The sequence below is a fragment of the Peromyscus leucopus genome, chromosome 8b (assembly GCF_004664715.2).
Source record: "Peromyscus leucopus breed LL Stock chromosome 8b, UCI_PerLeu_2.1, whole genome shotgun sequence".
NCBI lineage: Eukaryota > Metazoa > Chordata > Mammalia > Rodentia > Cricetidae > Peromyscus > Peromyscus leucopus.
The window spans coordinates 97,073,822-97,088,091 of NC_051086.1; the positions used below are offsets into that span (position 1 = coordinate 97,073,822).

The 14,270-nt window shown below is 43.6% G+C and overlaps 1 protein-coding gene across 1 annotated transcript in view; it reads right to left on the reverse strand.

The window, feature by feature from the left end:
* Nucleotides 1–14,270, reverse strand: part of Znf652 (zinc finger protein 652) — a 56,438-nt gene that overhangs the window by 5,518 nt on the left and 36,650 nt on the right. The window contains exons 2-5 of the mRNA XM_028869004.2: nt 10,164–11,322; nt 7,253–7,400; nt 6,833–6,948; nt 6,213–6,357 (exon numbers count right to left, since the gene is read on the reverse strand). Of these exons, the coding sequence (XP_028724837.1) occupies nt 6,213–6,357; nt 6,833–6,948; nt 7,253–7,400; nt 10,164–11,066 (1,312 nt within the window). The 5' untranslated portion in view covers nt 11,067–11,322. The remainder of the gene's footprint in view (nt 1–6,212; nt 6,358–6,832; nt 6,949–7,252; nt 7,401–10,163; nt 11,323–14,270) is intronic.

The following is a 14,270-nucleotide window of genomic DNA, read 5'->3' on the forward strand; positions in this document are numbered from 1 at the left end:
AAGGTTCTCAATAAACATGTTTAATTTTCTAGCTCTCTCTAATCATCTCCACTCATAATCTCCTGGCCATTGTGACTTGCCAGAGAAAGCTTCAAAGTAGTTGGGGCTGATTACAAGTCCATGATTCAAATGAAAAATCTTACTGAATTAGTAATCTTTTACTTTTGTTTTTTTCTGTGACAGGGTTTCTCTGTCATGTGTAGTCTTAGCTGTCATGGAACTCTCTCTGCAGACCAGGCTGGCACTGAACTCATAGAAATCCACCTGCATCTGCTTCCCCAGTATTAGAATTAAAGGTGTGTGTCATCACTGCATGGCCAATCTTTTACTTCTTAATATATTATCAAAAATTTCCACATTTTTGTCACATGCCTTCACTTGACATAAACCCATTACTCCTGTACCTCTGACTCATTTATTTGGCCCCATTGCCTACCTGTGCTTAATTGCTGGTGTTAAGGTTACTCTGAAGCTTAAGATAAAATAAAAATGTAACGTTTGAAGTCAACCACTGTACCATGCTCCACTTTGAAGAAGGCTGGGAAATGTGGGCTGGAGGGGACAGCTGAATTCACAAGGTAACCAGAAAAGCCTGCACATTAACTTTTCTAGGGATCTACCTAGTACACCCAGCTGACCCAGCTGGAGAAGCAGAATTGTGAGTAGCCTGAAGAAGGGCATTATACTGCTGTCAATCTTGACAGCACATCCCTCCACAATCTGTATTATCTATCACTTTGCTATAAATAAAGCTATCTTGCTACTAAAAAAAAGGCATTATAAATGAAGAAGAGTCTGCAAGGAAGACAGAGAGGACTTGGGTGGTTGTCTTTTGCACTGTGCACGGGGAACAGTGATCTGTCCCACAACTCCAAGCATTCCTGCCTACGTGGCATGAATATCTTTGGCAGCATCAGAAATCCATCCATCTATCTCATGTAAATCTCCTTGAGCTTTCAATCCGGTCTCACACTGCTTACTGGTCATTTCCACTTGAATGTGCCACAGATCTCAAAACTAACAAAACAAAGTTAAACTCATTATCCGACGGAGCAAACCGCTCCCCTCGCCACTATTTTCTACCTAGAAGATCTTCTAAAGCCTCCGGGACCAACCCTTACTTTACCTCACTGGTCTACCATCTGTGTTTTTCACTTCTCACTCTACACTGGAGCCAAGGTGAACTCTCAAAACAGTGTCCCACACCAGAAGAGCCACACCTTTCTCACTGTTCTTTAAGTCCAAAGGTTTCGTACGAGGTTTATGCTAGAGCCTCTGTGCTCTGCTCTCCAGTACCATGTCTTACACTCCCGCCTCTCTGCACATCCATGACACTCTTAGTTAGTTCAGTGGACTCCCAAGCTGTCAGCACAAAACTGCCATCAGCCTTTGCTAGTCTCCACACCCACCCAGCCTGAGCATAAGCTTTGTGGAGCTAAGGGCTGACTCCAGCTTGCTTACCACAGCAGCTTCGTTTAGGAGGCTCTTCATCCCATTTTTGGTTTTTTGAGACAGGGCCTCTTTACGTAGCCCTAGTTGTCCTAGAACTCATCATGTGGACCAGGCTGGCTTCAAACTCAGAGAGATCCGCCTGCCTTTGCCTCCCAAGTGCTGGGATTAAAGGTGTGTGTGTGCACCACCATGCCTGGCCTTAGCAGGCTCTTAAAAATATTTATAAACAAATTTTAAAAGTGTAAAAACAGGAATTTCTTCTCACATTTTAATGCCTCTGAAACTGTCATTTACCTTATATTCAATGGTATATCACTGTTTAATTTACAACATTTTCTCAGCAGCATATAAATTAATTTTACAACTTAAAGCAACATGGATTCAATGAAGTATGGCGTTCCCCATTTAGATCATTACATTACCTTCTTTTGCTAATTCTCTATCCCTGGCAATCTTCTCATAATTCAGCTTCTAATATAGAGTTTAGTTTAAGCAAACAATGTTGACCAAAAGGCATTAACAGTTCTGGCCTGGGCTGGAGATGCAGCTCTGCAGTAGAGGACTTAACTAGCACATGTTGAGACCCTAAGTTCAATCCCTAGGACAGAAACAAACAAACCTGGCTTGAGAGATGGCTCAATGGTTAAGACCACTGGCTGCTCTTCCAGAGGACTTGGGTTCAATTCCCAGCAACCACATGGTGGCTCACAACCATCTGTAACACTAGTCTCAGGAATCCAACACCCTCTTCTGGCCTCTTCACCAGGCAAGCATATGATACACAGATATACATGCAGGCAAAACATCCATACACTAATAATAATAATAATAAGCCTTCCAAACTACTTGCCATTCACATATAATAAATAAGCAATTTGATATCATCAGGACCATGTAGCATATCTAAGAACCTCTGATCTTGAGCTGCTGACTACAGTGAGCAAAGCTCATTCGAAAACCAGACCCCATGATGATGCTTCCTACATTTATAATGTCCAATATACCTTGTTTTATTACTTGTTACATTAAATAGTAACAGAATCACCGAGTGTCCAGTTAGAGTAAAGCTGTCTTGAGCAAATTATTTACTCTTTAACCTCAGCTTCTTTATTTTAAACTAAAGACAACAAACCCCCAAATAGGTCACTGTGGAATAAACACAAGCTCGTGCTTAGAGCAGCATCCGGCACACAGGTGCTCAGAGTTATTGTCATTATCACTGTTAGTCAGTGGACCATTTCTGGAGGGCAGAAACCAGTTCTTCATTCATCCTGGTGTCCTTACGTATGTGGTATGAGGACAATCAGCAAACATTCTGCTTTAAACTTACCCTGTGCCTAGACTGTAGTAGGAACCCTGCCTGATGGTAGTCAGCTTTCCTAGGTAAGATCTGCCTTATGTGGCTGGAGACATGACTTAGGGGTTAAGAATACCACTGACTGTTCTTCCAGAGAACCCAGTATCAATCCCCAGCACCCACATGGCGGCTCACAACTGTCTGTAACTCTAGTTCCAGAGGACTGGACACCCTTCCACAGGCAAAACACCAATGCACATAAAATAAACAAAAGATCTGCCTTACTTTAACTGCCAAGAAATAACTCAATCGATGCTAGTTCCCACAAAGGGTGTGATTCCCACCCAAACAGCTGCTACGTATAAATGTCATTTCATCCAGCTTTCTCTCTTCTCCTCTAAAGCTCTCTAATCCTGCATTCTCTCAGACACTACAGTCATTCTTATTTAATGCCATGGAACTAGAGGGCAACTAGTTGCACAATTTTGCTAGTGAGGCTTGTTAACCCCACCATACTGCTGCTTTCCCAGTTTTACTATCACAAACAATCCTGAAAGGCAGATGAAAGACGGGATGGGAGGTATTTCAATACTGGTGTTAAACAAAGTCTAATACACTTAAAACATCAAGACCTACTGTCAACAGTAAGAAAGGCATAAGCAATTCAGAAAAGACAGATACTACTACTCAATAAACAAATGAAAAAAATTCAATCCTATTTAGTAGTTAAAAGTGCAAATTAATACAAGAAACCATTTCTCACTATCAAGTCAGAAGGGCTTTCTGGCTCTGGCTGGAGAAGTGGGTTTTCTTTTTTTCTTTTTCTTTTTTTTTTTTTTTTGGTTTTTCGAGACAGGGTTTCTCTGTGTAGCTTTGGAGCCTGCCCTGGATCTCACTCTGTTGCCCAGGCTGGCCTCAAACTCAGAGATCGGCCTGCCTCTGCCTCCTGAGTGTTGGGATTAAAGGCGTATGCCACCACTGCCTGGCGAGAAGTGGGTTTTCATGCCCATGTGGTGAGAACAGTTGAGTAGGGTAACTTTGTGATACACACCATCAGGTGAGAAATGTTCATGTCTCTTTGCCCTATTAACCCCATTCCCAGAGCTTTAAGTAAATAATTGTGGAAATATTAATGATGTTACTCATTACAGCATTATTTATAATAGAAACACTGGACATAAACAACCTAAACATCCAATAGGGTGTTGGCTAAAGAGAAAACATCCTTTACTTTATAGGACTGTTATAAAGGTTGTGCTAATGAAATAGTAAGTATAACAAACTTCAGATAATCTCTGGCATATCTGTACATAAATGATGGCTACTTTCATAGTAAACTTTCAAGAAGGACCATTATCTAGCTAATAAAATTATATTACTGATAATGATATGCTATATGATAAAGAAAGTTAAAAATCATGTTACAGGGTGCTGGAGCAATGGCTCTTCTAGACAGCTGGGCTTGATTCCCAGCACCGCATGGTGGCTGAAACCATGTGGAACTCCAGATCCAGGGGTTCAAGACCCTCTTCTAAATTCCAGAGGCACCAGGCATGCTCATGGCACACATACAAGCGTGCAGGCAAAAATAGTCACACACACATCAGATAGTCTAAAAACAAGTAAACAGGGCCGGGCGGCGGGGGCGGCGGCGGGGGCGCACACCTGTAATCCCAGCACTCGGGAGGCAGAGGTAGGCAGATCTCTGTGAGTTCGAGGCCAGCTTGGTCTACAGAGCGAGATCCAGGACAGGCTCCAAAACACCAGAGAAACCATGTCTCGAAAAACCAAAAAAATAAAAAAATTAAAAAAAAAAAAACAAGTAAATAAAAGCAGGCTGTGATAAAGTATAAGGATCCAACTATATTATCACATACATGGACACTGTAGACACAGTACTTGCCTAGACCCTGCTAAAAGCTGAAAGTTGTTTTGTCTGTGGTACTGGTTACTGAGTCTGCTCCTGCTAAGCACATGCTATATCACTGGCTACACGTTTAGCCCTTGGAAGAATTTTTTTTTTTTAATAGAGAGCTGGAGAGATGGCTCAGTGGTTAAGAGCACTTGGCTCTTGCTGAGAACCCAGGTTCAGTTCCTAGTATCCAAATGATAGTTTACAATCATCCTTAATTCCAGTTCCAGGTGATTTAGTATCCTCCTGGCCTCCAAGGGCACCAGGCACACATGTAGTGAACATACATACATGCAGGCAAAAATACTCATACATATAAAATAAAAATAATAAATAAAATCTTTTAAAAAATAAAATAAAATAGGAGCCAGGTGGTGGTGGTGCACACCTTTAGTTCCAGCATTTGGGAGGCAGAGGCAGGCAGATCTCTGAGTTCAAGGTCAGCCTGGTCTACAGAGAGAGTTTCAGGACAGCCAGGGCTACACAGAGAAACCCTGTCTTGAAACCCCCCTCCCCTACAAAAAAAATAATAATAAAATAGGTTAAATTAGCCAAAATGTTATTATTTGGCTAAATCTTGGTACTCTCTGTGGTAAGATTTTATTTAGTTCCTAATTTTCTTTCTTTCTTTTTTGGTTTTTTAACACAGGGTTTCCTCTGTGTAGCTTTGGTGCCTGTCCTGGATCTCGCTCTGTAGACCAGGCTGGCTTTGAACTCACAGAGGTCCTCCTGCCTCTGCCTCCCAAGTGCTGGGATTAAAGGCGTGCACCATCATTCCTGGTCAGCCCTTAATAAGCATGTATTATTCTGATAATGGGGAAGAGGAAAAGCTAAGTGAATTGTATTCTTTTGGAAGAAACATTTAGTGGATGTTTTTCTGAAAGGTACTGAATTTTGGTAAATCAAATCCAATCAACTCGAAGAATATTGAGAAGGCTAGGTGTGAAACCCCTGAAACCCCATGCCTTTAATCCCAGTACTCCGGAGGCAGAGACAAGGCCATCCTGGTCTACAGAGAGACCCTGTCTCAAAAAATAAGACAAAACAAACAAGTCATTTACAGTTGACACGGTGGCACACACCTGTAATCCTAGCGTGGGAGCCAAAGGCAGGAGGATTGCTATGGGTTCCAGGACAGTCTGTGCTTCAGTAGGACAGTCTGTCTCAGAAAACAAAAAACAAAGACCAAACACACACGAACTCAAAAGGCATTCACATAAACACATCTTTTAAAAGCAGTTATAAATATAAGAGAAAAATTTCAGTATTGTAGATCAATTTTTGTCTCCTAGGCTTAAAGTGAGATTTTCACTTACAAAGCAAATCTGTGCCAGGCATGGTGGTGCACACCTCTGACCTCAGCACCTAGGAGATCAAGGCAGGAGGATTGCTGTGAGTCTGAGACCAGCCTGGGCTGCACAGCAGGACTTCACCTCCAGACAAGACAAAACAGGAAAATAACATAAAGTTATGTTTGGGTTTAAAGACAGATCCCCAAATGACTACCAACGAGCAGGTGGGGCCAAGTGTACCCTGCCAAGAGATCCTTACCAGTGTGCGTCTTCATGTGCTCATCGAAGTACTGCTTCATGTTGAAGTCCTTGCCACACCACTGGCACATGAACTGCTTGTGCCCAATGTGGATGCTCATGTGGGAGCGCAGCTGGTACTTGTACTGGAACCTCTCATCACAGTTCTGCAGTGGACACAGGGAAGGATGGGGTTGGAGGCCAAGCACAGAAGCGTCACTCCAGCCTACCCTCAGAGCCTTATAGGTTGCTTTCATACTCAAAACACAAGCTGCTTATGGCGGCTCTTTGGATTTGCTATGTTCCTGCAGCTGAAGACAAGGGAAATTTTCTCATGTGATTATCACTGGCTCATACTCAGCTTTTCTGAATCACTGAGAAAGAAAAGTCAGCTACTGTGCATTACTCCCAAGCTAACCTAAAGACTGTGTGCTAACAAGACATTTCTCTTCCTAGCTGTGAGAGACCCCCAAACCCGGCGCACATCTGAAGCGCACATCCGAAGCTTCGGTGGTACCCAGCCTTGTGCTTGGTACCCCGCACTCTGTTCTCACGGCTGCATCATCAACACACCCTAGCTTTGGAGCTGGTCATCAACACACCCTAGCTTTGGAGCTGGTCTGGGTATGGCCTGTTTCTTACCTCACATCTGAAGGGTTTCTCTCCAGAATGCTGCAAGGAGTGCACCTTGAGTGACATACTGCGCTTGAAAGATTTTCCACAGGTTTCACATGTAAATGGCATGTCTTTTGTGTGTGCTGTAACACAGAATACATTTAAACTCAAAACAATTCCACTAAAACACCCAGACTGGAAGGGACAGACGTCCTAAGGTGTGGCCCTTTAACAGAAGTGTTCCGGAGGGAAAGGGACAGCAGTGCTCAGGAGAACTCTAGGTGGGAAGACTGCGCCGTCCGACCTGGCGATGCTTGAGACCCGCTGCACTTAGTCTCCAGGAGTTAAAACAAACAGCAGTATGGCGGCTCTACACAGCCTGCCTACTGTGGAGCAGAGTACTTCAGAGACCACCACAGGCTGAGTGAGGAGGGCAGAGAGACTTACCGACCATGTGTTTCCGCACGTGAGCCATGGTATAGAACTTCTTTTCACAAATCTCACAGGCAAATTTTTTTTCTGCATATCCATGGACAATCTTGATATGTTCATGAAGGGACCAGAGTTTCTTGAAGGATTTGTTACAGGAAACACACTGAGCAGGATAAACAGAAAGAGCCTTTATTTATGGAGACTTCAGGAGGCCATCCTGCCTCCTGGCAGATGAAATGGATCTACTTTAGATTTGTGGCACAAGGTCAGAATCTTGACAAAAAACTATTCCTCCATGGAGTCCACATTCCAACACCAACACATGTATGTCCTACTGTCCAAGATCCAGTTTCTAGAAACCTTGGCAGCATATAAACAATGGCAGAATCTAAGGCAAGACTTGGGAAGTTCCACTAACAACAAAGAACTAATTGCTATTACCACTTCAGTGTTGCACTTATGAAAAGAACATCCACTTTGTTTGGCATATATATACATACACACACACACCTACACACATATATGTATATATACATACACATACATATATATATATACATATAAATATACACACACGCATATATAGTTGTTGTTTATTTTGAGATAGGGTGTCTCACTACAGAGCCCAGGGTGGTCTTAACTTACTATTGGCCAAGGTCAGCCTCAAATCGTGATCCTGCCTCTATGTCCCAGGTGCAGGGAACATAAGTATACATTAGTACACCTGCTAGACCTTCAGGCTTGCTTATGACATAGACCAGCAAGCACAGCTGTCCCAGTTCAGGGTGCCATACAGTTATGAGGTGTTTACCAGAGAATAGAAGTGTGAAATGAGCATAAATAAAGGCAAGATATATAAGCATTATAGATCTGAAGACTATAACAACATCCTTCTGCATTAGAAAACACCATTTTGAAAAATTCTGTAACATGCTCTAGGTTTACTAACTTTCCACGAATCTAATCTACTCTGTTGCCATTTTCCTAGACAGAAGCTAACATAACCTCTAACCACTGGCCATTTTCCTCCTCCTCTTTCACACTTCCAGACCTCCTCACGTCACAATGCCCAGCTCTTCAAATCATGGCTTATTAGCACCCTGGCATAAAGTATGACGAAATAAACAAAACACCACCAGAGAGTTCTTGACAATGGCCAGGCTCTGAGGGATAAACTTAGAGAACTCAGTTACTAAAGCCTCTTGAGTACCACGGCCACTGCAGGAGAGAAGGACTCAAGAGCTCAGAGACAGGTGCTAGCTGGACATTGCCCTGGGAAAGGACAGACTACCCTGTGAGCCTGAGGTTGCCAGGATTATCGGGAGCTGTACAAAGAAATTCAACAAAGGTTCTTTAGGAATGTAAAGGGTCTCCTTTCTGAAAACTATTTCTTCATTTTTATTTATGTATATGAGTGTTTTGCCAACTGTATATATGTATAGTGCGTGTGTGTGCCTGGTGCCCAAGGCCAGAAGAGTGTGCTGGATCCCTGGAACTAGAGTTACAGATGGTTATGAGCTGCCATGTGGGTGCTGGGCACAAACTCAGGCCCTCTGAAAGAGCAGCCAGTGCTCCTAACTGTTGAACCATCTCACCAGCCTAGGAATGCAGGAGGTTTTCATTCAACAGAACCACACAACACAAGCGCAAGAGAACATACCATAACGAGGAAAAGCACAGACGCTCATAAGAACTGCTGTTTCTGTAACTTTAGCAAATTCAAGTTTTTTAAAAGAAAGAAAGAAAAGAAATAAAAAAGGAAAAGAAAAGAAGAGAGAAGAAGAACCCACAAAACAAGTAGCTCCTAGAGACAGAAATGAGGAACGCCTTTTCAGTAAGGAGCCATTATGAAATCCACGTTTGACCCCTAGGGGGCAGCACTGTACCATGCTCTGTTGGACTGACCCTGCAACCAACTCAGGGTCCCCAGGCACCTGCAGGGGAACACGGCAGAGTCTTTTATTTACCCAGCACGTCTCAATCATGATACACAAGCCAAATCAGTGGATTTTTAAATCTCTTTAAAGGAAGCCACTGATCTCAGTCATTGATTAAAATTAATTGTCAAAGAAAAAATTAAAGGTGGTCACCAATATTAGCAGTTCCCGAACCAAAAGTGTAACAATTTATCTTTTAAAAAGTCAGCTTTAAAATGGTAGATTATTATACATATGGAAACATAACAGACTTACCTTGCATGACTATACATTTACACACAAACATACGGATAAACCAATATAGCTGCAATGCATTCAACACCTCTTAACCTGTCATAATACAGTTTTTTTTTGTCACATTAACAATACTGTACCGCAATGTTATGTAACCTACTGCCAGGTAAGCAACATTTTCAAACAGCTCAGCCTCTGTTTAAAGTTTGCATATTCCCACGGGCTCGCCTCTTGACACATTTAGTGTTGCCATCTCTCCACGGGTGGAAGGAAACACACTGCAGGAGATCTTCCATTTCCACAGGTCTGAGTCATTATGGTCTCTGTCCCCGTCAGCTGCGCTAGCCTCTGGCATCCTTTTACATAGAAAGGAACCTTGCTCTACTCCTGACCTTCACTCAGTGTCTCCCACCTGACTGAAGATGCCAGAGCGGATTATCTCCCGGGTCCTACAACAGTGACCCTCAGTGCAAAGCCGGAGCTGACTTTACATCCCAGTCAATCATCTACAACAGATCCCCCTTCCAGTGTGCCTGGGCTCCCACTAGTCCAGCGTCAGGGAAGTGTAATACTTTTGAAATACAGGATTAAGCCTTGGCTTTGAAAAAGACCCAAGCAGCAGCGTCTAAAACGATAAATTGGTGAACTCTGTCCCTTCAGCCTCTATTGTATTTATTCTCTTGGGCAGACACCAGATGACTCTGAACAGCCAGGTTCTATCCTGGAAAGTTTGCCCTCTCGGTGATGAGACCTACCTGAATGTTTTTTTCACAGTCTGTTTGCTGGTGAAGGGACAGCTCACTTTCCAGGACAAACTTCTTGCCACATTTATCACAGATCTGCATGCGCCTGTGAGTAACGTTCATGTGCTTCTCCAGGTACCAGCGAGTATTAAACACCCTGGGGCACTTCTCACAGGTCAGAGTCTCTTTCTCTTCACACTTAGCTTTCTGGACTGGTGCTTTGGGCTCCTTGGTGGCCCGCTTCTTCCGCTTGGGTAGCTCTGCACTCTTCCTCCGGCCTCGAGTTGTGCGAGGTGTAGGGGAAGTGGTAGCTGCGGCAACAGAGGCAGCTCTCCGGCTTCGCCTTTGTGTAACCCTGACTTTCTCCACTCGCTTCTCCTTTTTCTTCTGCCGTCCGTTCTCTCCGTAGTCATTGCTGTCGTCTGTAGCCTCCTCCTCGCTCTCTTCCTCTCCTTCCTCGCTGCTTGTCTTAAGAACAGGAGTCTCTTTGGACTGAGAAGAGACACCCTTTTCCCCTTTAGACACATTTAATGTTTGATTATTAAGGTTTACCTCCACTATGATCTGCTCCCTTTTGTAAGAGACTTCCTCCTCCTCCTCCTCCTCCGTGTCGTCAGAATTCTCCCGGTCTTCCTTGACAGTGTGCACCTCAGACACTGCCCTGGTCTCCCTGAAAAATGGCTGTTCCTCCGTCTCGTGGAGATGCGGTTTGCTCATCTTGGTGTCTACTAGCACAGAGTAAGGGCTTCCAGACTCTCGTTTGTACACTTTGGTGGACAGGTCGAGCTCCTGGCTGGCACCGTGGTAGAAGGTGGGTGGCGCCTGACTCCGACGGCTCTCTTCCTGTGCCATCCCTGCGGCATGTGCTGCACGGTTCTCAGCCAGCTCCTCACAAGGACTGGCTGTGTAGCTCATTGGGAAGTGGCCCAGTTTATGAAGCGGTGCAGACTATGGAGAAACCTCGAACACAGGGCAATCAAGACTCCAATCCGTCTCCATCCACAGAGAACTAACCACTCCAATGAAAACGAGGAACTCCTGGAGCCCAAGTGCAGCTCCTCAGTGTCAGAGCGCCAGCGTGTAAGTCAAACCTGGATGTTCTTACGGCAAGAGCGGAGAGCACTCCTGACTCTCCTCCCAAGAGAGCCACAAGGGACTTGGAACGCCTTATCTACAAAGAGAAAGAAAACGGGGAAAATTATACCACCATTTCCTTCTTAGGCCATGTGTTTCTCACAACATACAAAATTTAAAATCAAACTCCATAAACCATGACGGATGGTTATTATTATTATTACTACTACTATTATTATTATTTTTCGAGATAGGGTTTGTCTGTGTAGCTTTGGTGCCTTTCCTGGAACTCACTCTATAGCCCAGGCTGGCCTCGAACTCACAGAGATCCACCTGCCTCTGCCTCCCGTGTGCAGGGATTAAAGAAAGGCGTGTGCCACCACCGCCCGGCTTGGATGGTTATTATTTTACAGGCTGTGTGAGTTCCCATTTTCAGTCAGAATGTACATTCTATCAGCCAAGAGCCACGTCTGTTAAGTTCAATGACTAAATAACTACCTACTGCTGCTGCATGATGTCTGCCGTGCCGGATGCCGTAGGACCTACTGCTATCAGTCTAGTGACACAAGAGGCCGTGGGACACTCAAGGACTCCTGCAGGCAGTTTCCTTCAGCATCAGCCACCACATGCACGAGAGGGAGAACCCACAACGAAGGTGGTAACAGGAGCGGTGTGGACCATGGAAATAAAATGACTGGCGTACTCACAAAGAAAACTGTCCTGGCCTCCGGTGATTAGGAGTGAACTGTAAACAGAACTAACTGCCTTCAGGTCTGTCAGAGTAAAGCACAGCTCACTAGATCCCCTCGACAGCTGGGTGGTTTTTCATGTGTCAGTTGCAGAGAAGTCAAAATTCTGAGAATTGGCAACCACTAGGTCGATGTGGTTCTAAGAAAACTAAAACCATCCATTAAAAAAAATCAGAAGGGCATCCAATTTGTTGGCAGCATGCCTCCTAGTGCTGGTTAGCCAGCCAGAAACAGCTGAGTCAAATGACCAACGCTGAAGGAACTGTCCTGTCAGGCTGACAAACGGGGGAAGCCGGGGTTTACTGAATGCCTGTCATGTGGCGGGCACTGGAGAAAATTCTATTCCTATCTACTTCGTACCTACTGCAAAACTTTGGGGTTGATTTTTAGTTAATTCAAAATAAGTAAAGCTTATTTTTTCCTTCCTTTAATTGAGACAAGGGTCTCACTATGTAGCCCTGGCTGTCCTGGAGCTCACTATGCAGACTAGTGGACTCAAGGGACTAGGGACCACCTTGGTCCCAAGTGCAAGGATTAAAGGTGTAGCCACCACTTCTGGCTTTTTCTTAATAAAATTGGTTCTACTTGCCCTGAATAAATGAAATCATGCTATATTGTCTTTTCTTAAAAATAATCTTAATAAGAAGCTATTCAGTACACCCGATGCTGAACTGCTATGTTAACTTTAACAAGTTGAACGGGACTCACCTACGCCTCTCTGACCTGTTCTAGATAAAACAACTCATAATATTAGGGAAGAGAAGGTGTGACCAACTTCATAAAGGTTCATAAAGGGACTAAAAAGTAGAGTTAATTTCTAACCTGAATTTTTACTCTCAATCCTAAGCTGTACCAACAATCTAGACCTTAGTAGTCTACCAGTGCAAAAAATGGAGCCAAGGCAGCAAACCACAAAACTGTAAAGCTTGGCCGATTCTCTGGTTTATAAAATAATCATAAGGATTTGCATTTATACAAAGCACTCTGTCACATACTTGTTGAACATTTAAGTGCATCCCATCTGTTAGGTACTACAGGAGTTCTAACAAGCTAGCTAGAAGAGAACAAAGCAGAGTTGCTTCTAGGTACTACCTAATGACTTGCAAGCACTAACAGTCCCCACGTTTCCACACAAGAACAAAACCAAGTATGTATTACTCATCACACAGCCAGCTTAAGCAACTTGAACTTTCACCAAATAAAAGCCCCTTGGGCCAAAGATGCAATCAAATACTAAATAAGCTACACTGCAAGACCTATGGAATTCCAATGAGCGTTCAAAGCACTTTCCATTATTCAGTTCTATCCACAAACATCATCTATAGGCAGAAATATGTTTTAAACAAAAGGAACTGTTTATTTTTAAGGTAAGGAGTTTTGTGTGTATTACTGAGATAGTTTTTATTAAAATTCAACACCTGTCAAGAACCAGAAGAAAACGTGGTATGGCTCTGCCCACCTGTGTGTCCAGGAGGAAGGGATGGGAGAACATCCCAAAGCCAGAGTCATTTTGGTCTGTATACCAAGTTTGATGCTGGGGTACTGGAAGGGCTCAGTCTAGCCATGACCAAGGGTAGTTTTGTAGGATGCACATTTTTAACACAGTAGTCTGTCTTTAAGATGGCTAACCAAGGAGCTGGAAAGATGGCTCAGTGGTTAAGAGAACTAGCTGTTCTTCCACCGGTCCAGGGTTCAATTCCCAGCACCCACATGGCAGCTCACAACTGTCTGTGACTCCAGTTCCAGAGAATCCAACACCCTCACACAGATATACATGCAAACAAAAACACCAATGCACATAAAATAATAAATAAAGATGGCTAACAAAAAAGAAAGAAAGAAAACCTATGTAGAGAATGAAAATATACGGGAAATGTCTTCTTTACTTAAAACAAAAAACAAAAACAGGGTCTCACTACGCAGCCTTGGCTGACCTGAAATTCTCTCTATAGATCAGAGTGGCTTGGAACTCACAGAGATCTGCCTGCCTCTGCCTCCAGAGTGCTAGAATTAAAAGTATGTACCTTCATGCCTGGCCCTACAATTTTATATTTCACAAAAATTAAAAGTCACAAATACTTTAATTTTTTGAGATAGGGTCTCACATAGTCCAAGCTGGCCTCAAACTATGTAACTCAGAATGACCTTGAACTTCTTTTTAAAATTATTACTAATTTTATGTGCATGGGTGTTTTGTCTGTCTGTCTGTCTCTGTACTATTAGCACAGCTGGTGCCTGAGGAAGCCAGAAAAGGGCATGGGATCCCCTGGGATGGAGTTACAGACGGCTGGGATCC